At 47.0% G+C, this 24,445-nt stretch overlaps 1 protein-coding gene and 1 long non-coding RNA gene across 6 annotated transcripts in view; one reads left to right on the top strand and one right to left on the bottom strand.

Moving 5' to 3' along the window:
- Nucleotides 1-6,108: 6,108 nt before the first annotated feature.
- LOC135398156 (uncharacterized) lies at nucleotides 6,109-8,085 on the top strand. The gene is made up of 3 exons (XR_010424009.1): nucleotides 6,109-6,328; nucleotides 7,495-7,780; nucleotides 7,898-8,085. It is a non-coding gene; the product is annotated as an uncharacterized LOC135398156 (long non-coding RNA).
- An 8,631-nt stretch (nucleotides 8,086-16,716) lies between these two features.
- LOC135397021 (sperm-specific sodium:proton exchanger-like) overlaps nucleotides 16,717-24,445 on the bottom strand; it is a 58,288-nt gene continuing 50,559 nt past the window's right edge. For 4 of the 5 annotated variants that reach the window (XM_064628318.1, XM_064628321.1, XM_064628319.1 and 1 more), the window contains 15 exons: nucleotides 24,316-24,413; nucleotides 24,135-24,195; nucleotides 23,538-23,819; nucleotides 22,582-22,785; nucleotides 22,310-22,495; nucleotides 22,068-22,232; nucleotides 21,609-21,734; nucleotides 21,425-21,523; nucleotides 21,169-21,348; nucleotides 20,968-21,105; nucleotides 19,951-20,148; nucleotides 19,148-19,342; nucleotides 18,426-18,593; nucleotides 18,220-18,360; nucleotides 16,717-17,598 (listed from right to left, as the gene is read on the bottom strand). In XM_064628318.1, the coding sequence (XP_064484388.1) occupies nucleotides 17,494-17,598; nucleotides 18,220-18,360; nucleotides 18,426-18,593; nucleotides 19,148-19,342; nucleotides 19,951-20,148; nucleotides 20,968-21,105; nucleotides 21,169-21,348; nucleotides 21,425-21,523; nucleotides 21,609-21,734; nucleotides 22,068-22,232; nucleotides 22,310-22,495; nucleotides 22,582-22,785; nucleotides 23,538-23,819; nucleotides 24,135-24,195; nucleotides 24,316-24,413 (2,346 nt within the window). In that variant the 3' untranslated portion in view covers nucleotides 16,717-17,493. The remainder of the gene's footprint in view (nucleotides 17,599-18,219; nucleotides 18,361-18,425; nucleotides 18,594-19,147; nucleotides 19,343-19,950; nucleotides 20,149-20,967; nucleotides 21,106-21,168; nucleotides 21,349-21,424; nucleotides 21,524-21,608; nucleotides 21,735-22,067; nucleotides 22,233-22,309; nucleotides 22,496-22,581; nucleotides 22,786-23,537; nucleotides 23,820-24,134; nucleotides 24,196-24,315; nucleotides 24,414-24,445) is intronic. The other variant, XM_064628322.1, reaches the window with a different exon arrangement.

The following is a 24,445-nucleotide window of genomic DNA, read 5'->3' as shown; positions in this document are numbered from 1 at the left end:
TCAAAAACAAGGTACTTCAACATAACACTACATAATCTGCTAACATCGGACCCATCCAAGTTCTGGAGGCACGCCTCGCCGAACAAAGATAATCAAATAATGATAGCACATGGCGATAATATTGTTCACGACGGCTGCTCCGTATCCTCTCTACTCAATGAACATTTTGCTGGCATATTTACCATTGACGACGGGTGCTTACCATCTGTGCCCAGTTTTCCCACAGAACCAGTGCCACGACTTAGCATTAGCGAGCAAGGAATCCTTACTCTACTCCTTAACTTAAACGGCAAGAAGGCCATAGGCCCAGACGGCATCCCAAATACTTTTCTAACTCGGTATGCCGAGTGGTGCACCAAGTACCTTTTTCTCATTTTTAACGTATCTTTGACACGTGGGGAGCTCCCGGACGATTGGAAGATAGCCAAGGTTGTTCCTATTCCTAAAACAGGTTCCAAACTAAATATTGCAAATTACCGGCCGATATCCCTTCTGAGCACATGTAGTAAAGTATTAGAACATATCGTATATAAGCATATTTCAAAATATCTGGAAAGTAAGAATTTCTTCTCCACCAGTCAACATGGCTTTCGCCACGGTCTAAGCACAGTACACAGCTTGTGAACATTACCCATGACCTTGCCAAAGTTGTAGACGCTCGTGGACAAGTCGACGTTATTTTTCTGGATTTCGCTAAAGCATTCGACAGAGTCTCTCACAGTAAATTATTATTAAAATTGAAGGAAATTGTAAACGATGAACTCTTTACCTGGCTTTCCAACTACCTTGACAATAGAAAACAATTTGTCCATGCGAATAACGCCGACTCGTCCTTCGTACCAGTTACATCCGGTGTTCCCCAGGGCTCGGTCTTGGGTCCTTTGTTGTTTTTAATTTTTATAAATGATGTTGGTATGGGTATCGATGTTAAAATGAACTTTTTTGCCGATGACTGTGTATTGCATAAGGAGATCAATGACGGTGATGACTATGCATGTTTAAATAATTGTTTGCAGAAAATGGCTGACTGGTGTGAGACATGGCAGTTACCTCTTAACATAAATAAGTGTGTGGTCATGAGTGTCACTCGGAAAAGGAAACCGCTCACCTTCAATTATTGTATTAACTCAGTGAATCTCTCAAGGGTCTCCGAATACAAATACCTGGGCGTTTTTCTTACATCAGACCTGCGCTGGAATAAGCACATCCAGTACATAACAAAGCAGGCTAACAAGAAATTATGGTTCTTAAAACGTCATTTCCGTGAATGCACAGCTCATACTAAGTTAACGGCATTCAAAACATTAGTCCGTCCTATTCTGGAATATAGTGATATTGTTTGGGACCCGTACACCATTGCGAATATTCGACTTCTTGAATCCGTACAAAGGAGAGCGTTACGTTTTATTTTTAAGTCGTACCATCGTCTCACCTCAGTTACTCCTCTTTACGCACGGAGTGGCTTAATACCGCTGGAAGAACGTAGAAAGACTCATAGGCTCCAGTTTCTTTTTCATTTACTCAATGGTCAATTTCGAATCAATCATCAGGACTATATCACTCCACACGCACCCAGATCAACACGGCTAAGCCATCAGCGCACACTCAAACCATTCCAGTGCAGGACTGACTGCTTTAAATATTCGTTCTTTCCTCGAACCGTCGAAGAATGGAATTCTCTGTCATCTGCTCAGGTCTCACACCGCTCTGTCACGGCATTTGTGAAAGGCTTGAACGCAGTTACATGATGTGACATATGTGTCCTGTTGTAAATTATTTTGGACTTTCTGTGCCCCTCCTACTGAGACCCTTTCAGGGTTTGTAGTATTTTATAAATAAATAAATAAAATAAAATCACATCACAAAGAAACAAGAAATAACAACAACAACAACAACTTTAGTTTGCCATTATCTTAGATATAAGTGTGGTGAAAGAGGCGGTGAGCAGTTGTTCAGCTTCAGCGGTTCTGTGGTGAGCGGGAACCGGAAAAAATGTTCCCGAAAAAATGTCCCGTGAGCAACATCCACAAACAAAAATCCCCGGTTGCGATACTGCGCCGGTCTTGAAGTCCTGAGACTCAAAATAAATACAAAAATACCTAACCACTTATTAAGTGCTTTTACTTGCAAAGCTTGGATCACACTCACTTACGATTTCGCGTAGAGAATACACTGCATGCAATCAATTGTCACGTTTGTTGTCAACGTGCACACTTGGCTGGGATGTCACACTGACTGGTGTGCAATCAGAGCGCCGGGATTTTGCGACTGTAGATTTTAGGCCGGATGACACGGCTATCCTTTCGGCTGTCCCACCTCAGCAGTTTTGTAGTGAGCAATTGTCCGGGATCTCAAAAACGAAATTTATTTTGCCCTGCTAGTTTTTAAATAAAAATTTCTGTAACGAATAAACACCCTGTACATTCAATATTCACGATATTCGTGTTACCCGATGAAGTGTAGCTTCTACACAAAAGCTTGTTTATTAAATATTAATTTCATTGTGTTTCATTCATAATCTGTACATTTGTAAAATACCCTAAGCCCATCCTCAGATTTTCATTTTCTCGTGCGAGGGCTTCCTTGTAGTTACACGTACCGGTTATGAATATGTCGAAAGGTCTCTAACAATGGCTGGGTACGATGGCAATGGAAGTTCATAAAGAACAGTAACTGCAAGGAAGCCCCCACGACGAAATGAATAGTCTCAAGTTGGTCTAAGTGTATTTTATAAATGTACAGATTAAGAACGAAACACAATGGAATTAATATTTAATAGGGATGTAGGGGAAAATGGCCCCGGCGAAAATGGTCCCATCCAAGTCGCGCGCGTGAAACTGGCAACGGCGAACTGAGACTAACCTGGACATATAACCTGATTAACCTAATAATAAACTAACTAGAATGCTGCGCTCTCTTAAACTCCGGACGCGGGACCATTTATTCCGCCCATGCCGTCCGCGGCCATTTCTTCCAGGGCCATTTTTTTCCTGCACCCCTTGTATTGTATCTAGGTCTAGTTATTAGTTGGTCGCCTAGTTATCACTAGTCGACCAAAAGCACTGGCGATTTGCTCCTTTCAATGGCCCGCTCCAGACTAAGCCAGACAATCTGGCGCCAGTGACTTCCTTAGTACAAAGAAGCGATGTCCTCTGTCTTTGTTGTCGTAGTCTCTCACGGGCCTCGTTTCTCCTTAGATGTCTGGTCTCACTTCCTCGTCGCCTATGTGTCTCTAATCCCTTCGTGCCAATTCCGAAGTGATCATAGACCAATGGACTTTGTCTAGCATGGTGGTCTAAAGGGAACGTACCTATGGGGAGGGGGAACCGGACATTCTGTATTCTGTGTTTTCATTCTGGAACATCGACGATGAAAGTCACTGAAAGGCGTCCGCCGTTTCACCGTATCGCTTTTTACGTAGTCCACAAACATTTTATTTTTTACGGATGCATTCCATACCTCTTAAAAACTGACTCGAAGCAACTTTCACCTGCTTGCAAAGAAAACGCCATTAGTTACTACCACGAAGCAGTTCTCCGTTCATCGACTTATCGGCTGAAATTATAATGACAAATGCTATGAGCCCGACAGGGAGAATGTGCAACGAAATGAAAGCAAATAAATGTGCAAAGCGGGCGGACCTGATTCAGCTGAAGCATAATGTAAAACTCCGAGACTAGGGTACGAAGTCTCTCTGAGACTTCGTGTTGTGTCTGTCCCTTCGTGTTCCCTAGTCTCGGGGTTTTACATTATGCATCATCTTCACCAGCTCGCTTGCTTCGTAGCCATTTTTTCATTGTCAGCTGAAGTGTTTTTGGAGGGGTGCGGACAATTGGCTCGCTGTCGAAGCGCTGAAGCCGAACAATAATATATAGCACAACTCTACATATATATAAAAAAAAAAAAAAAACAGAAAAAAGTTGAGCAGGCCCACCACGTCAAGCACAGTTTCTGCAGCCACTTAAAAGGGCTAATTTTCTGATACGTAGTTTTGCTGAAATAAAATGCGTGAAATATATAAGCACATAACCATGGCTCTGTGCTACGCATGGGTGTGATATAAGGACATACTCGTATCACAACGTGCTTGAAAAAAAAAAAAAGAAGAATAGAAAGAAAGAAAAAGATTTTTAGTCCGTTTTTTTTTTTTTTTTTTTTTTTTTTCTGGCGTACGCTGGCGAATCCAAGCAATCTATATTTTCTGTTTCTCCCCCCTAGGCAAGGAGACAGTGTTTTGTGAATAGGAATTTCAAAACCGCAATACGGATAAATTAGGCGACTGGTTGAATAACCGTACCGGATGCATATACAGCATATGATTGAATACAAGCATATACAGCATGTGTGCGTAAGATACGCATACTGATCAGAATATGAAGTACCGTATTTTCACGCGTATTAGCCGCGGCTTATGCGCGAATGTTTTTTTTTCGCGGACGCTCTGCGGCTTATCCACGGGTGTGGGTTATCTGAGGGCTATTTTTCCCTGGTATTTTCCCCATACCCCGGATTACACCAAATGGCCGACAGTGCCTCATATTTTTTCGGAACAGGACCGCACTGCTAGTGCACGAACAATACCGAACAGGGGCGGGTCCACATTCGAGTGGTCTGACCTTCCGAATACATTCCCCCACGCAGCTTTAACAAAGGGGGTGACAGTGAATAATGTCTCCTGGAACACCACTAATTCATCAGTCCACAAGAAACACGCAACAAGGGCACAATCCGATCTTAGTAGAACACTAGAACTGACCTCCTTTGTTATACATCATGCAGACACCGGAATGTGACCACAGGGTTTATGGCCTTCCCTACGGTCTCCTTTGTCAGCAGGAAGGGTTCAATACACCTGACATCGTGATAAAACGTGGTCAGCTAAGCGTCAGTTCTCGTTTGACCTGAGCAGCAGCATTCGTGGACACGGGCACGGCAGTTAGAGGTAAGGCATGGCTCCAACGCGGAGGCACAGCTACTACAGCGGCTTCAAACTAAAAGTCGTCGACGTCGCGGACCAGTACGGAACAGGGCAGCTGGCAGGGAGTACGCCGTCGACGAGCGTTGAGAGTCTCTATTGATTTTATTTGTGCATCACTGGTTTAGCGCACAAAGCAGTCGCGTCGTATTACCCGCGGCTTATCTGCGAGTGCGGCTTATCTGCAAAAACATTTTCAAAATGTATCCAAAAACGAGTCCTGCGGCTTATCTGCGGTGTGCGGCTAATACGCGTGAAAATACGGTACATAGCACTCACTTTGTTTTATGCCCTCCTTGTGCCGGCGTTACGTGTGCAGCTTCGGGACTATTCGAATATAGTCGCTTTGGAAGAAACATCCATTCGGTTCGGAATTCGAGCATGGAATTCCGTATTTGATTCGGAAATCGAACAGAATATACGACTACTTGCTTCGGTGTCAGAAAAACACGAAAATTCACACCGTCCTCGTAAAATGCAACGTCCAAAGTTAGCAAGTCCACGCGTACCAAAAGTGGATGTTCTTCAGGGGACATTTTTTGCGGGAACATTTTTCCCGGGGACGTTTCTTCCGGGGTCATTTTTACCGGGAACATTTTTTCTTGGACCCCATTGTCTCATATCTCTAATTCTAGCCACAGAAAAGTTTAACTACTGAAAACCTTCGTTTAAGAACCCCCTCAAGGATTTTACGTGTCTCAAATATTCCGGAAGTGCCGAGACGGCTTTTCTGCGGCCTTCCTTTCCTCCTCATCCCTTTATCCCCCCCGAGATGTATGCAGGAATAAAGCTTCATCGCTGTTTGATTCCCGTTCTGTGTTATACGTCTGTTTGTTCGTCCGCTTATCATCACCCCAAACTCGAGGCCATGCTACCTCCGTCATCATAACCGGAATAACTTCGAAATCTCGAAATTTATTGCTTTCCGTAGTTTGCTGCAGATCCGTGGAAAGAACTCCTCACGATAACCGTATCCCTCCTGTTTTGGCACCAGAATCTGTGCTAAGCTTCCGGACTCCAGGCAGTGGCTTGCCGTGTTTTGTGACAGCGCGGAAACTACTTGGAAGCAAAAATAATAAGAACCGAGCAGTTTCCAGCAATGCAAGTTGCAACTTTACCAGCACTCCGCAATCGCAAAGCGCCGCAAAGTGAATAGGGAAAGGGAAGTAGGGAGTTTAGGGAAAAGGGGAAAATTTTCGTACCAATGGGAGGATGGCCCACTGGGCTGACTGCTGACGTTGAGGACCTCCTCTCCCTTACATCACTCATATACGTGCCGTCGGTGCCGTCTCGTGTTATCTGACCTACTGAGACCACCAACCGGCCAACGATCGGAACTGACCACGCAAAACGGTAAGGTTGAATTGTTTTTGCAGTGATCCTACCAATGCGACTACCATTACTTTTTTTTTTTTAGCTCGGACATTGAGATTGATGTCATTCGTAGTTTTTCGATAAAAAAGATAGAAGGAAAGATAGAAAGCCTTAGTCTCAGGTCTTCGTTATGGAAGTAGTTTTCCCATGAATCGTTTTTTCTTATCTTTTCTTTTTTTTTTGCATATTGCAGTAAAACGAACGAAACTGTTCTAACGATATGCCTTCTTTGAGATGTTGCCAGACAGAGTTTTTTTTTCCCCATAGTCCCATTATTTGAAAAGAAATTCCTGTGGAAATGTTGTAAAGCTGGCCGCGATCTATGGTCAGTGAGTGAGGGCGATTGGCTTGTCCGTGCTCGGGATATATACGATACTCATGAAAAATGTAAGGAAGAATCAGACGCCGTGCCACCGCTATACGCAACGTGAGTTTCTACCTGGAAAATACGTTCTTTTTTTCACCCTTAGTGTTTTTGAAATTCTACGATTTGCTAGCGCACATGCAGGGATGCTCTAAAGAACCATAAATGCATACTTATTTTGTCGACACCGCTCTTGCCGTTGGAAATAACGAGGTACAAGAGGGCACGAGTCTTGATCGACGAAACGCCTATTGGAGACCAACTTCTTTTCGGAAGACATTATTTAATTTAATGTTCACCAAACAGCTCAATTTCTTACTTTGTTACATTATTTTATTGCGAAACAGCCCGCATTTTTAGTTTTTTTTAACGCTTTTGAAAGGAAGGCCATTCAGTTCGTTACCACTGGAGCACCGGTGATAGGGTGTCCGCCCATCTCTTCGAACGCCACTTCGTCGAACGCCTGGGCAAGGTTAGGTCAGGAGAGCCTCTTACGTATTTCACACGTTGGGGAGACTGACCAAAGGTTAGGTCAGGAGAGCCTTTTACGTATTTCGCACGTTGCCGCAAGAAAAAGCGGCGGCCACCGTTTCGATGAATTGGCGTTCGATGAAACGTCCATTTTTGGCGCAATGGCGTTCGATGAAGTGTCACGGAACTCGGTGATAGTTCATCCTTGCTTCAAGCACCTCTTTCTCCTGGTTCCGTTCCATTCGCACCCTCGGTTCAGTTCTAGGAGCCTAGTACGTATAATGCTATTCCATTAACTTTATCTTCGCAGATGTTTCCTTTGGACAAGAAACAAGAACGGGCCGCGGCCTGGAGAAGGTGCGGGAGGTCTCGGAGATGGAAACGCAGACTCCCAGTAAGGGACGCCTCCACTTTGGTGACACTCAGAGACGACAACGTTATGGTCCTGCTATCATGGAGTGGAGACTGGTCGAGACAACCCAAGTGTGAACGGGATAAAGAAGTTCCTCAGATGTTCCAGGGAATGGCAATGAAAGACGTACCCCAGCTGCCTCCGTCGGGGGACGTCCTACCAGCGTGTGCGCTCTGCGGAACAGGTATAATTCAAACAACTCTGGGTTTGGAGCTTATATACGTGTCCGTGTCGTCCCTGTCTGCCTCGGCCAATACTCGTTGTTTATCACGAAGAGAGCTGAGACCAGTTACATTTCCAGGTATCGTGTCCCGTGCGAGGCACAACCAAAACGCTGGGCATCCTAGCCCCGATGACGTTGCCAGGGAGGGAATCACCGTGCCTGCGATGGATGCGGGCCGACTTCCAAGCACAGCCACTTCCGATGACGTTATAGGAGAATGAGTCACGAGATCATAGTAATAAGAAATTGATAATAAAAGTACATATGCAATCTCCGTGGGTACTATGTCATTTCCGTACTGCTAGGTGGGCAACGGACATTTCGGACTACGGTTCGTCGACGTTTCAGCATACGGAGCAAGGAAGCTGAATGCATGTAGATTCCTTTGTACGGGTGACACGTAGGGTTGCCACCTTTCGTAGTGAAAAATACCGGCTGAGGGAGAGGAGGTGGAATAGAAGGAAAGGAGGAAATGTTCGCGGGAAAGGGAAAGTAAGTGAGGGGTGGATAGTATACAGAGAGAGAGAGAAAGAACCAGCGTACTGGCTCAAGACAACAATTATAGTAATAATGAATAACTAAGAAAACGACTGGTGACTACGGAGTTGGATCTGTGGTCCAGATTTATTCAAGCTGCAGTGGAATGTTGAAAGGAAAACCCCGTAAAAGCCCCTATGAAAGGTATAGAGCCACAAATACCGGCAAAAGGCTGCCGGTATCACCTTCCTACCGGCAACCGGCAGAGAGAGGAAATAACCGGCCGTGCCGGTATAATACCGGCCTGGTGGCAACCCTAGTGACACGGTGTGTCCAATGGCCAGGAGGGCAGATAAGTTTGTCAAGGGAATTCCGATTTATCGACTTCTTGCAAGCAAATGCCGCATTAGTTCAACACACGAGGAACATCTGTCATTCGTGTATCGAAAAATTGCATTCAATACGCTGTTATCGAAGTTTATTAATTCAACTCGACTACTTGCATATTCTACAGCAAGAAAACAAGGGGTAGCGACTCAGTAATTTGTAATTCTTGCGATTCCATGCACTCGCGTTCATATTTGATTAAAGCTTAATATGTCCACAGAACACAAACAATCGATGTAAGGCGACCACCCTTTTGTTCGATTGATACTTTGCAGGAGGACAGCGCGTGCCATGCACTTGCTTTGCACTCCTTTGACACAGTGATAGTTCAGCGGTTGAAATTATCACTCATTTTGCCACTGTGTCCGTGCAAGTAATCCAGCGCACGCGTGCGCCGCCAAGCTCCTTCGCTCGAGGCCCATTTTGGAGATAGTTCCGCGATGGAAACTAGGGCATAAGGTCCGAGCCTCATGTCCCTCAGTGTCTGCCGGTAAGACTGAGACGCGAGCCCTGGCTGATTCTTGCCAAAAGTAATTGGAAGACTCGTCTTGCGAGGGGCCTCTACATTGTAAAGCGAATCTTCGCAATCGATGCCTGAAGTTCCGGAAGGCAATATGTCTTCCTCGTCAGTTCTCACAGCGTCATCGGTGAGAAGCTGGCTCTCGCGACAAGAGGCTTCACTTGGCCCACCGGTGACGACGTCAGCGCTGAAGCTGAATTTAACGGAACTCCAGCAGCAGGACTCGCTGGCCTCCCGGCGTATGTCCGACGGACGAAGATGAATGGCGCTCCATTGTCCAGAAAGGCGGATGTTCCTGGTGCAGACGACACGGTCCCAGGCAGCCGAATCGGACGCGACTTGTCTCCCTTCTACGTCAGAACCAGTGTTGCCTCCGGGTGCGCTGAGGATTTTCTGCGTGAACATGCGCGCGATTGCGGCGAAAGTCGGCAGGACATCGGGCTCCCGTGGGTCCTCTAGGACGTCAGAGGTGAGATCCGATTCCGCGAGGCGCGCTGTGTATCCGCAACCAGTACAGATGGCCAATTCGGAATTGGCGAAAGCGCCACTAAGCGCTGCGTTAAAGATGTTGTCATGGTTCGTTTCATCGTGGTCGTCGAGCTTTTCCTGCGATGACATGATCAGGTCTTGACGCGGCACCTAGAAAGAACGTCCCGAAATTTCTTCTTCGCCGTCGTCGTTGTGTCTGACATGGTCACACCATTCCTTTTCTTCTTCCTCACTCACTCAGTGGCCTCATCCCGTAAAGAGGACAGATGGTCATTTGTTATCGATACGGTATGCTTCGTGATTTGGCCTTTTTTCTACGAAGTTCCGAGAATTGTGGAAGCAGATTTTTCTTTTTTTGTATGGCCCATTAATGCTGATATCTAAGGTTTGCGCGGATGCGGATATACTCGCGGATCCAGGCGGATATCCGCGCTGCGTCCTCGTTTGCAAACAAATATAACGTTCGGAAATTCGCGCGGATAATGTGCGTATAAAAAAGAGCACACCTCTTGATATCCGCGTTTTGATCCGCAAATAAACAGGACATGTCCCTATCGGCGTCCTCCAGGTGGACCCAAAATTGAGAATACGCAATAAATCCAAAATGGTGCTGAAGTGCGACATCGTTTACGTTGCCACTGTAACGTTTCTGACCCTTGTCATAAGGGCAGCCTTCAATGATCATTGAAACTAATGACCATTGGATTGGATTGGATATTATGGCTTTTCCTTTTGCAACGGGAGGTAGCATTCGCCACCTCGCCCCCCCCTCTAAAAAAACAAATAAAAAATAAAACAAAGTAAATTATAAGAAATTATCACCTACTACTCCCTCCCCCCTACGTACAGATGGTGATCCCGATTGTTGACTACTGAACACTAGGGTGCTTGCATGCGCCCAGCGCCACCTAGCGCGTAATGTGTCATCTTCTCAAAGAGCTACTACTGAAACTAGCCATACTGCTGTACCAACTATGCCAAGTCTCTACGTTGATTTCTCAAAGAGCATCGGTTCCAATGCTCCCTGACAGGTTGACACATATCACGCTTGGCTGCGCTGCGTGCATGTTCAATGGCAATTGGATTAAATCATCATTGAAGGCTGCCCGTGTGACAGGTGTACAACTGGATTTTTGTGGATGACGTAACGTTCTTGAGTGGTTTGCATGCTGGAAAGTGAAAACGTTTCTAACATAACGTTTCCGTCGTGTGGATTTCCCCCCCTAGAAATACAATGACCGCAGATGTGTGGTATACTCAATATCCCAATCAATATAACGTCGTTCCAAACAAACAACTTTATTTGCGACCTTGGAGGATGGGGAGTTTCATCGCCACAGGCGATACTCTACCCCATTGCTGGATGGAATGGGGGGAATAAAATAACGAGCCCCTTCACAATAACGATCGAAGTCCAATGGTGTCCAGAAATGTCAGAAGAGCTTTGAGCGCAGAGCGTTGCTAGGCTGGATTGGGCCAGGGACCAAGCAATTTCGATAGGGAGAAAGGGCGAGAGTCCAGCTGACGAAGAGACTCGGAGGGTGTGGTTCGGGAAGGTTCGTAGTGAGGGCAATGAAGAAGAATATGCTCCAGATCCTCAAGAGCACCACAGTGGCAACAGGTGGGAGAGTCAACTTGTCTCAAGCGGTAACGCCACTGAGCTGTAAAGGCCACATCGAGGCGCATTCGGTGGATTAATGCAGCATCTTGACGAGAGGTGTTTCGTGGCATGCGGAAAGCGAGCGTGGGATCAACTCTGTTTAACATAGTGGGGGGAAGAATGTCGGTTGTCCGTTGGCGGGAAGCCAGGGGTGTCACTAGGCGTCGCAGAATTGAACAGCGGTCTCCTCTCAGCAGAACAATACGGGTCCGTTTCCGATACGAGAGTGCTGCTTCTGCGGCGTAGTCGGCCTGCTCGTTCCCCACGACACCACAATGGGCTGGAACCCACTGGAGAACTAGCCTGTGGCCTGCGGCGTAGATAGTGTGGTAAGCCATTAACACGTCTGTGACTAGGGGTGCGGATGGGCCTCGTATGCCGGAATTTTCAATTGCTTGAAGTGCAGATTTGGAGTCTGTAAAGACTGCCCATTCCCGGGGTGTAAAATCAGCGATGTGTTGTTAACGTCGTTCCATATCGTTCATTTCTTAGGCAATTTGAGGCTTTGTATATGTTTGTTCCAGCCTCATAACATCAGTTCTCTCTTGTTCAACAGTTGCCGCTTGCGTCGATCCCGTCGTATGAATGTGTGTATGAGTGAGCAAAAATGTAAGAGTGAAAGGAGGATGAGTGAGAGAGAGTGGCTGGTTTGTCCCTTCAGATGACGCACCCTTGGAAGTCGCTGAGAAGGCGTGTTAGCTTAGCTCAATTGGTAGAGCCCTGGACCGGTAATCCAGAAGATGTGGGTTCGAGTCCTACAGCTGGCTAACCTTTTCAGTGACTTTCATCTTTCATCAATATAAATCTGTCTGTCTGTCTATCTCTCTATCATCTATCTATCTATCTATCTGTAGAGGAGGTGGTGTCCCTCTAGATGAGTCCTGACCGACGATGATGGAATGTCCCAGCGGCCAGATGGTCGTGACCTCACGCTAGGACAGTGCCGGTAGAACTGGCTGCCAATCGCAGTAGCGCGCGGCAGCAGAGGCGCGTCGTCGTCGTCCACGGGCCGCCACATCACTCCCCCTCCCCCCTCAGATGCGGAGCGGTGCATGCGGTTGAGGTCCGCGTCGATCCATGAAGAGGAGAATGAGGACGACTCGTGGATGGTGGACGGCTGGACACACGGCTTGTGATTGTGGCAGTTGATGCAGCGGGATGGCGGGAACAAGAGCGCTGCGATCCGGGCGGGTTCCAGTGATGAGATGTGAGTGCTGAGTGCTTGACTGCTTGAGTGGCTGCTGATTGTGTTGAGTGCGTTGAGCCCTTGTTGAGTGCGCTGAGTGCTAGTTGAGTGATTGCTGCCAGGCGTTGATTGTTGCTGAGTGAGTGCGTTGCTGAATGGGCGACAGTACCGCGACCGTTACGAGAGCGTGGATGCTGGTTGTCGCCAGAGGAGTGCCGGGGAGGACCGTCATGAAGCAGGTGGAGGCCGTAAACTGAGCTTGCTGTGGTCTCTCTGCGGGTCCCCGGTGGAACAGTGGCCCCGGTGCGACTTGCCTGCTAGAAGGTGGTTCGCTGCTGGTTTGCCGAAAAATTTAGGATGGTGAATGTCCGAATTACGCCGAACATGGTGGTCGTTGCTCGGGTCACCAAATGTAGAGGAGGTGGTGTCCCTCTACATGTGTCCTGACCGACGATGATGGAATGTCCCAGCGGGCAGATGGTCGTCACCTCACGCTAGGACGGTGCCTGTAGACCTGGCTGCCAGCGCAGCAGCGCGTGGCAGCAGAGACCGACCAACCGACCGAGCTATTCACCACCCATGTCAACTATAGCGCGGTTGCGGATGCCGTCGCGGATCTCACACGTGCGGGTGCAATGCGGATGCGTATAGAGTCAATGTCATCCGCGCTCACCTCCATTGATATCCATCCTGGTTTGGCGTGCGTTGTTCATAAGTATAGTTCAGCTTCAGGCTTGTATAAGATACTCAGTTATTATATATAAGTATTATTATATATATTATTATATAAGTATTTCAGTTAAGTTACTGAGTACCGGGGAAGAAAGTAACTGAGTTGGTAGCTACTAAATATCCAATCTTGAAATTATTCGATTTTTTATTTTGTGTTAGCGCCGCGAAGCAACTGTGGCTATGAGCGGAGTACAGAAGCGGACAGAGGGAGAGAGGATAGCAGGAAGGAGTGGGGGACAGGGGGTTAGTATGCGTCCTGGGCCGACTTCAGGGGGAAGTGTGCCGACATTCGTCTGGAAAGTATTCGGAAAACCCAGGGAAGACCTCAGACAGCACAGCCGGTGACAGGATTCGAACCTACCACCTCCCAGTCTTCAACAACCGACGATCGAGCGGCTATATGCCGCTGGACTCTTGAAATTAATATAGGGTATTAAATACTCTTAAAAGTAACACGTTACTTTCAAGATACTTTGACGTCACAGTTGGAATTCGCTATCAAAGAAATACGACGAGCGTGAATTTGAAAATGACATACTCAAAACGCTTCATTAGCTCGCAGGAACTACTGCGTTTCAAAATTACTATCCAGAGGGATGCTGTAGCTCCAACCAAGCTAGTACACAGACCAGGTCCCTACATTTCGGAGCCAACTTGGCTCCTTCTTCGGGGGTAACAGTAAAGTCCAAACGTGCTGTTCTCTGGATTCCACTGTCACCACTAAAAAAGGAGCCAAGCCTTCTGTACTAGTTTGGTTCGGGCTTCAGCATCCCTCTTGATCCCTGCCCAAGCAGACACATATGTGTCGAACATGTTCACTTTTAAAAATTACCATAAGCGAATCTCGCTCCGTGATCGAACGGTGCTGGCGCGCTGCGGAGAAACGATGAACTACCGTAGTGTGGACGCGTGTCGTCTGCTTTTACACGTTTATGCCGCGTTTAGTGCAGTAGGTGGAGCATTGGTGAACCCAACCGTATCGTAACCATCGCGGCACAAGCGATCTTCCGGTGAATATACACAAGAATTACGGAAATAAAGAACCATCAGCTCCGAACATGGGCCCGCGTCTTATCCACACTATAGAAAGGTGACAGTGTCGCCCCCTATAGGTCGATCTCGCAGCTTTTTTTTAAACACATCACTCCCAATACTCAACAGGCACTTTACAGATGCGAAAGAATGCTGTACAGAAACGACGACAGAATTTACTGCCTGTTGCTGTTATTAATACTTTACGTTCTCTCTCTCGCTCCGCTTTTCTGCACGGTATTCTATCCTACCGGATAGGGGTCCGCATACCCTTCAGGACAACACATCGCCTCATGCATGCTCCCAAACCCGAGGCGGTGCACGCTACCCCTTCCCAAGAGGGACATGAATGTCCCGAATATATCGGATGCTAAAGCATGTGTACGGCAGAAAGCGCATTGCCGAGACAATTAAGAGAACCTTTCGCTCGACCTCCGTGTTACCCACAGAGAAATATCTTTTGAGTAACTCGGAAAATGGATAGAAATTATTGAAAGATGTAGATTATAAAGTACTGACCTTTGAAAATATTTGCAAGATACCAAATAATTAATTAATTACTCTACTCAAGTTACTGTACAAGTTTGGTAATAGATGCCGTTCCTTCAACTTGGGTATAATCACTTCTGTTTTACCCAGTGTCCACAAAGTGTTTCTATTCTGTGCAGGTACGAGACATCCGCGAAGGCAAGCTGGGGGACGAAATCCATACCTAGAAAGCCTGAGCTATGGAAAAACAGAAAAAAACGACACTAAGGCCCCAAGAAGGCTTTGAGGCTTCGTGTCTTTTCGTTTTTCTATTGTGCCCATAGCTCAGTCGAAGCACTATAATAGAAGTGCGCGGCTTCGTTCACGAGAGCGCTGCATGGTGAGCCTCATTGAGGCTTGTGCAGTGACGCCAGGTTTGGTTACGTGACGTCGGAAACATACTGCCGCACTGGAGCCGCACTAGGAGGGCATGCTTGTGCATGGGTTGTTGCGGTATGTGTGCAGTTACGAGAGGAAATTGTAAAAACACACGCTGGCTGCCTCATTGGGCTCGCAGTAAGACGCCTGTGACGCATCCCCATATTTTCCCATGTCACGTGGCTCCAAGGCTTTCAAAGGTTGCGCGTGACGTGATGTGCACAAGCCTCAATAAGGCTCAATGAGGTCTTGCGTCTGATGAAACTACGTAGTTTCATCATATGAGAAGGCACGTACGTTGCGCTTGATGATGCCATGATGTCTTGATTTGTTTCTGCCACATCTTGCTGCGGAAAACGGCAATTACCGAGGATATCGTCATCTTCCCGGCTTTATAAAACGGTTATCATACGCTTTACCAGAAAATGGAGAACGTACAAGCCTAGCCAAGGGACGCAGCTTTCAAATCATCTCGGTTTTCCTAAGAACGGCCAAACACGAGCGGCACAATCTTGCTACTGAAATGCCCGTATTCAGGGGAGGAGCGGGACCGCTGCCCCGTATGTGCATGGGGCTGCCTAAACCGACGAGCATGTCTTTTTGCGATGCCACACCCCGCTACACCTCTGGAGCCCTGCACACGAACTGTATGTTCCGCCTTCCATTAACTGGGCCACTGTGGAATTTTAGACCCTCTATACCAGCTGCACGGAACGAACCGAAGCAGTTCGCTTCGCTGGTTACTGAAATTAACTTCCAGGTGTGGATTAACCGGTGCCGCCTAGCGTTCGGTGCATGACCCCTACTCCAGAAGCGCAGCATGCCATCAGGTCATTCCTGCGTCCCTTGTGCGCACCTGGAACGTGAGCAGAGCCCGTTGAGGATGGCCTACGCGCCCTTTCATTCAAGTTCGTAGAGTACGCGAAGCAACTCCAAACGTATTCGACTGCTGATAACGACTGTCAGATGTAAGAGTTGGCCTTTTTTTTACTCCATACTATGGAAAGCCAACTGATCACACGGTACTATTAAACGGAATATCAAAATTAGTGTTGTGTCACACACTTGCGGACACGACAAATAAACCTAGGATAACTTTTCCCACAAGTCTACTCCATTGACTCATGATATACACGTGAATGTTATCGGTAGATCCTGTTATGCCTTGCAAATTTTACTGGGATGCATGTCACAGCGTATACTTTTTGTTTGACTTTGTACAGGGTGTGTGCTATAAAAGGTCAGTCACATTTTCGCTCGTGACGCGTTAACTTCTTGACGGACAGACTTCCGCTGCCACACAGTGAGGAATTTATGCCAGATAAACCTACGAACAATATTCTTCACGAGCGAAAATGTGACTGACCTTTTATAGAACACAGCCTGTGCCTTGCACGGGGGTAGTGCGTGTCATCTACTCGGTTTGCACCTTTACACTGCCCCGTGCACTTTCTGACGGTTCCAAGATCAGCGTAGCTTCGGAGATATTGTAGTTTTCAGGGGCCACGTACAGCGATGAAGGGGCATTTTATGAGACATCATATCTCACGTACAAAATGCAAAACAACGCCGGACAGTCTCGCGTCGCGAATACAACACAAAACAGGAAGGCTGGCAGATTGGATCTGCTCTTCCATTCTATACAAGAGTGTCCACAAATGCTCTTCAGCTCTCTATGAACCCGAAGACGCACACGTTTATCACTCGTTAAAAGTTCTTCCGCAGTTGCTGCTGCTGTTTATGGAAATATACAAACAAGTTGTGTAGCATTGCTGATGGACCACTAAATTTTATCAGAGTCATCAGAAGGCTGATGTCCAATTTATGCGGTCTTCGCCGGTCATCACCTTTCACACTACGAACGTAGGCTTAAAGCCCCTGCACGGATTTCGCATTCAGGATGTAACAAAGTGTACAAATTCTGTTAGTGCCAGTCATTCCTCAAAAGCTCTACTTCCTAGCTATTCGCCGTAGGCTGCCAGCCGGCCGACTTTCAACTCGGCGAGCTGCGCCAGCCAGTATAGCGAGGTCCACCTACCGGCAGCTAAGCGCGTCACTGAATGACGCAGCAAGTACGACCAATCATGGCTTCGCTCAGCTATTCAAGTGAACCCGCGAGGTAGCCACGTCAATGTCATAAAAGGCTCATCAGCGTCATCATCGCTGTAAAAGAGCAGTCTCTGGTAGAAGATGGCACTGAGTTCAGAAGTCGCACCACCAATAACTCTTGGCAAGATACAACACCAGCTTTACGGTGCTGGCTCGAACACTGCTTGGCACAGAGTTCAGAAGTGACTGAACACAATTTCCGGCACCTGGGAATCGGGCGTCTTTGGATCTGCAGCCTCTTCTTTTGAATCGTTACTCTTTTGGGATTTCGTTTCACCATTCTAAAAAAAAGAAGCAAACATCCACAGTTATTCGCAACCCACTGCAGTAAATACCCACCGGAGCCTTGCGTGCACGTACTACACGCAGTGCTTCTTCCCCAACAACACCGAATATCCTCTGGATGTACGAATAATGTCACAACGAATTCGCACGTCCGATGGATATCTGAATGATATCCATCATGGATATCGGGAATGATATCCGATAATTGCGCGTCGTCTGCTAGCTCCAAATGCGTCGACGGTGTCGACGGGGCAGCGCTTTCTTCGGAATGCGGAGTGGAATGGGAATTCGGCGCTAGCAGACGACGCGCGGTTATCGGATCGCCATCTCTCCCGTCCGGTGGCGCTGCGCAGCCCCGCAGCCACCAGGGGAACGGAAGTGTCGCGAAGGCGACGGTAGCACAGCAACTTGGTTCGGTAACCCGCTTTTACGGGGGCTGGATATATCAGACAAGTGTGTCGCAAGCAGTACGTATTCGTAAGGACGTTATTCGTACGTCCAGAGGATATTCGGTGTTGTTGGGGTTTATGGATCCCTGAGAGAACAAAAGAACAACTGCATCAAAGTGCAGAAGACGCAGTATTTTCAACTCAGCTCGAGGTAATGAAATATTTCACCTGTTGGTCACTCATGTTGCCGTAGCTGTCAATCCGTTCCATGCGGCAGAACATGGAACCGCGCCGTTTTTCTCCTGGCCGTCCACCGTGGCCGCCATGTGCCATGTCAAACCGCACCCGGAACCGGTCCGACCATGACTTCTAGAGGAAACGTTATATTTGATGCCCGCAGGAACTTATAGGAGGTCTACCCATGGTAACCTTACCGGTTTTCCTTCGGCAGTGAGTTCGCTGCCCCTTTCAGTGACGAAGTTGGGGTTGTCAACACCAGATTTTTCGCCCTGGCTGAACATGGAGGTACGACGTTTCGAAAGTGGCAGAGTCGTGTCGGCGTTGGAGAGGAATCTTCTTCTGAAGTTGTCGGACCACGAGCGCTGTAGAGAGAGTTCGTCAATACTATGGTTAATATTAGGGCACGTGGAAGTGATCATATGTTGTATGTGTTGCTCGAATGCACACAGAACCTAGCATTTGTGATAGTTTGATATTTATCGCATTGTTAATAGTATACCGAATAATAATGTAGGAGACTAAATTCTAATTATCTGTGGGGTCTCTTGAACCCGGGGCCATACAATATAATCTGCAAACATTAGACAGCTGCAGACATTCGGATCGCATGTTGCAAGGCAGGCACGGTTGCATCATCGACACGCTAACGTTAATACAAGTTCATATGTTAAAAGGATGTCGCCTACATGTTCATTATATCAACCTTAGGGCGAGGAGCAACGAAAGGGGGCAACGTCAGAACTAGTTGAGTGCTGCACGCGGCAATCTGAACCATACGCCACGTCTTCTCGAGTATTGCATACGCCTCTGGAAGATTCTGAACGATCAGCACAGAATATTCCTTCTTCCGCTGCGCATCTACTTGGGTTGTCTGATAGTAGCATCGCTCTCAGAGTATCGACGTCGAAATACTTACAGCTCGGGGATCATCGTCTTCTCTGTCAGGCATGATGGACTGCCTCCGCCGTACATCATGCAAAAGGCATAGCCCGAAGTTGTTCATGACGCTCATCCGGCGCTGCGCTGTTCCAGACCAGTCCACATCGGGATCGGGAGTGAAGCTCTCGTTGCCGACTATCACCAGGATAGTGCGGTCGTTGTTCACGTTTTTCTGTATCATAACGATAGGATATGATAAGGGACGAGTTTCTACGTTCAATTAATGAGTCGGTAACGCAGTGGCTGCATACCGTGGTCAAATTAACCGTTCAGTCGAATTATCCGTAATAAAAACGTGCCGTCATATCACACGGAGTCGGAGAATGTATGCCGTTAAAACTCAAAATAATACGTGTGACTGCAGTATACTAAATATATGCTATTTTGCTTCATAAGGAACGATTTGTTGTTGTTGTTTTTTCAAATTAACGGAGACGAAAAGAAAAATAATTCGTTCTTCGTGTGTACGATATTGTTCGGCCATGCCTGACTACAATATCTTGCGGACATCAAACACGATGACGACCAAACTTTTTTCGAGAACCAATCGAACAGAGTGTAATCACCTGATATATACGAAATACGTGACATGTATCTTGCAAATTTTTTATCTTTGTTTTTCATTCGTAGCCGGAAAATAATGTCGCGGCATCAGCGGAAAGCCTGTGAAACTGAAGCAATTCGCTCCCTTGCACTTGACAAAGTGCGATGTTGAACTAGAAGAACATGACCACCTTAATCTCTTAGCCATTTATAGGCGTAAAATAATTGTGATCATACCCTGATTGTAATAGAGTAGACAGTGCTGGGTATGTAGGTAGGACCGAAGAACTCGTCCGAGTTGTTGACATCAGTGGCAATGCCTTGTACCAAGACGACGTCCGTCATCGTTGGTTTCACCAGGTAGCTATTAACCATGCTGAGGTCGGGCAGGAATGCTTGGTCTAGGTGCATCATCAATTTGCTTGGAGGCCAGTTCTGCGTAAGATTGGAAGGGTTACCTACCATTCAGTCCGGAACGTATGTGGGCTCGTTAATTCGATTTACTTCCTGAACTGTTTTAATACGCTGATCCCAACTGCATAATTTGTCAAGCGAAATATACTGGATATTTCCGGCCGTCGAATTACCTAAGTCACAATGTAGGCAAATGAACTGGAACTTATAGTAACAAACACGAATTAGACATTAATACAGTTGCGTACGACATGAAATGAATGGTGAGACGGGATTATGCACGTGAGTGCCACTTGTGGATCCCTTGCCGTGTCGGTACTGGTGGAGATGACGCAGCTAATCGGGTAGCACTCCATACGCTCCAGCACACACCCATACAAGATATGCTCGTATATTGCGAGTGCAGGTGCATAGCTTATGCTTTGCAACCTTCGGCTCTGCCTAACTATAAGCGAGTAGGACCCCCGTCTTCATATTTTTTTTACTACCACCATAATCGTGCGTACCACTATAATGACTGGTCAAGGTATAAATATTATAGTGATAAACTGGATCTGGCTAGCTGTTAATTCGACTTAGTTTCGTTGCGTGTTCTTATGTGTCATCGTCATATTGCATATTATATGGCTGCTGTGTTATGGTGTTCCCCGGGGTCGATAGTTACGCTAATTAACCGGAATGCGAATTAACGAACTAACATAAACCATAATAAAGGATGGTACTGAATGCGACAAGATACGTGTTAACTTAGTCCTCCGTGTTGGAAAACACTGGGCAGCAGGTTGACGGTTCAGTTCAACATTAGTACCCACGCTAGGTTGTAATAAAGACGATACTTGCCTCGTATTTAGGTTCGAGGCTGAGTACACCCCTGGCAACCTTGAGAGCGCAGCTTCGCCAGAGTTTGTACTCCAACGACGGATGCTGATGGAACTTCTCAATGGCGTCCAACATAACCTGCTGTGGGATGTGGAACGCCTGCGCACGCGTTTGTTGCATTGAAATTATATGAAAGTCATTCTTGCACAATGTGCGACGTACCCTAACGTCCGTATCACAAGTTGCTCTAGTCTCCCTGGGTTTCTTTGTCAGAACCCCAAGTTCTCCGAGAACCGCTCCTACGGTGAGCAAATCTTGCATATGTCCCTCACTGATGAACCAATGGTAGGAGTCGGTGTTGGGGAGGCTTCCGCCTTCCGTTCGTGTTACAACGCCATCTACCTAGTGTGTCACAGGACGTACCATTTCCGTTATGTTGGAAAACGGCTTCGGATTTGACTTCGGCTCTTTTGCATACCTTGATAACACCGCAAATAATGACATAGATTCCACTTGGTTCGTCGCCTTCTTTGCCTAAGCACCAACCAGCGCCGAAGTGTTGCAGCTGTACATTTTCCTGTATGAGAACGTGACGTAATTTCCCTTTAGCATGCTGGGGTAGCCACCGAAGACAATGTGAAATGAATATTTGCAATATTTGCCTGGAAGTAGTTGAACAGCTCCTCGTTCTCCTTAATCCAGACAACATTCTTCAAAAGTTCTGTTGGTGGCGCAGGCACAATGCTCTGCGGTGCACTGTGGAGCCGCATCATCTTTTCTTCAATGACCTACGGCAAAATACTTGCGTTAATTAGTCGTTTCTTGAAGCTGTGTTTTAGATAGCTTGGTGTTTCAACGATAGGGGCCATGTTAACATCGCTGTCATTGTGTCTTCAATACCTTGCCCATCGTGAACCGCTGCTACTTAGAACGCGCGTTAATGCGACATTGCAACATTAACACTCCACGGCGCAATCTATTCGGACAGTACGTGTCGTGTTACACCGCTGCCGTCGTGTCTCCGGCAGACATGGAACATTGGGTTGCTGTTAATTAGAGATTTGTTAATACGACATTGTGCTGTCGTTGGCTTCGTCCCGAGCCGCTATGCAGTGACGTACCTCCATTAACTTGTGGAAGACTCCGTCGTCCAACATTCCAGCTTCTTTGAGCTCTATCAGTTCTGCACGTGTACTGTTGAGCACGTGTCGGACGGCGCGCCTTGTCTTCACGGCCACCGCGACTTTTGGATATTTTTCTTGTAACGTTGCCAGCTCTCGTACAATCTGGTCAACACAGAAAACACTATATCTCTCGGGGAACATACAAAGAAGAAATTTCAAAGTAACAAATCGCATCACACCTCGAGCCGACTATCAGTGCAGATCTTCTTCAGCTTCTCAGCAATTGGCTGGTAGTCGACCATGTAGTCCACAATCTTGCTGACGTCACTCTGACCCATCATGAAGCCTCTTCCGATGTCGTATCCTTTAGAGAGCTGTACGTTCACTCTGTGCGTGACTAGGTCGGCCAGCTTGTTGCCCAAGGGCTAAAATGTAAGGGATGAATGTGAAGCGCAGTGCACATGACACAGGCTTTACAAAACATGAGCAGGACATGATCAAAGCAACATACCAGGAACACTCGTAGCACTCGCTTGACTCGCAAAAGACGGAGCACCCTGCAGAGCCTTAGAAGCACTATGTACTCCGAGTACCAGGAGTGTGTCAGCTCCATCTCGATTTCGACTACGGCCGAACCAATCGAGATGCACAAGACTATGAAGTCTAGAATGTTCCAGTAGCTTCTGAAGTGAACGCGGAACCCCTTCGCCAGCAACTGCGGGGAGGAGGAAATAGCGTTTTCGGTTCTTCCGACTAGCTTCCAAGTACGAAAAGCGCACACAGACTTTGGGTGTAGTTCGGTATCGGGACCACTCGTTTTTAAAAATTAGTGAAATGGTTAGGAAAGTAAATATTGCATAGAAGTGGAAGAAGATCATATACTGAATCTAAAAATGTAAGAATTATAAAATTCTGTGGACTAGAAGTTTTTTTATATGCATTTAAACAACCCCATCTGATTCACTTTTAGCGCAGGAGAAACACGAGAATGCTAAGCCTAACGGATTCGAAACTTGCCGTCTTGCGAAAGGTAGGGTCGTTGAAATGGGCTAAATCACCTCACTTTAGTGAGGTTAGGTTAAGTTAGGTTCTACAGATTGCGGGGGAGGGGGTCTATGGGGGGCGCCGCCTTACGGTACAGTGACTCTACCGCCCCCCCCCCCCCCGGGCACGCACTAGGCGGTGCGGGCGTCGAGACTGCGCCTCGGGTTAGGTCAGTAAGGTCCTCAGCCAAGATGGCGGATCGCCATCAAGAAACCGGCGATAAAAATTAATTTTTATACGTTTTACGCAATATACGAGGGTCATTCCTGTTTAATTTCGTTACTAATTACTTCATCTTTCACGTAAAAGCGTTCGATTTTTGTTTTTATTCGTTTTTCTTTAAAAAAAGCCAGTGGTCCCGATACGGAACTACATCCCAGACTTTGTCTGAACTCTGACCCTACCCGTCGAATGTACACTCACTTCAAAAATGCATTCGAAGATATAAAAGACAACAAATCCCACGTTGGTCCATCGCAAAATGGTGACGGCGAGGCAGGTCTCGCAGTCAGTCATGCGCAGTACAAACTCCGTCACTGTGCAGGCAATGTCCACCAGGAGCACGAGACCAACGAGGAAGTTGAAGACAGCATGCTGGGCCACAAGGTAGCACGGTTTCCTCCACGCTTCTTTCGGCATCTTCTCGAACTGGCGACTGTTGGCTTTCTTTGTCTTTTCTACCCATGGATCCACGAAGTGATCTTGCTACGTGTCAAAAGGAGGGTCGTACGTGCGATCGGTTAATCAAGTAACACGACTTCGGTTGTTAATTCGTATTTCGGTTAATACGAAATTCGTTATTTCTGGAGCGTGTTAATGTGTGCCGTGGGTTAATGCTTTATTAAGGGAACGTGTAAGACATTTTCGGTGAGTTACGCGCCGATGGCAATACGTGCATCCGATTAATGTCTGTGGTAAGGTTAATTCTCTATCACATGACTTGCTAGTATCGAGGCTAATGAACGGCGGCTACTTTCGGTTCACATGTGCGTGTGTGATAATACGTGTTTCCGTGCATACCAGCCACTTGTAGACACTGCTCACTTCCCAGTTCCTTCTAAGATCCGTAACTGTGATGAACCTGAAATAACGGAAGCGAGCATTAGTTTGGCATTCCAGCCTGTAATTAGCTAACGATTTGAACGAGGAATGGTAAATCTGAGCAGCACGTACAAAGACAGATCTCGTCAAGGTCACTTACTGGCCAACTCTGTCAGAGACCACATCAGCTGCTGACTGCAGCGCAGACACGCTTTCCCTCAAAAGAAGCCCGTTCTCGAATTGCCTCCAGAAGTGAACCTGAAGCGAACTTTGTTTTATCACCAACGCAT

Source organism: Ornithodoros turicata, chromosome 6 (assembly GCF_037126465.1).
Source record: "Ornithodoros turicata isolate Travis chromosome 6, ASM3712646v1, whole genome shotgun sequence".
Classification (NCBI taxonomy): domain Eukaryota; kingdom Metazoa; phylum Arthropoda; class Arachnida; order Ixodida; family Argasidae; genus Ornithodoros; species Ornithodoros turicata.
This window is presented reverse-complemented; position numbering and strand designations above follow the sequence as displayed.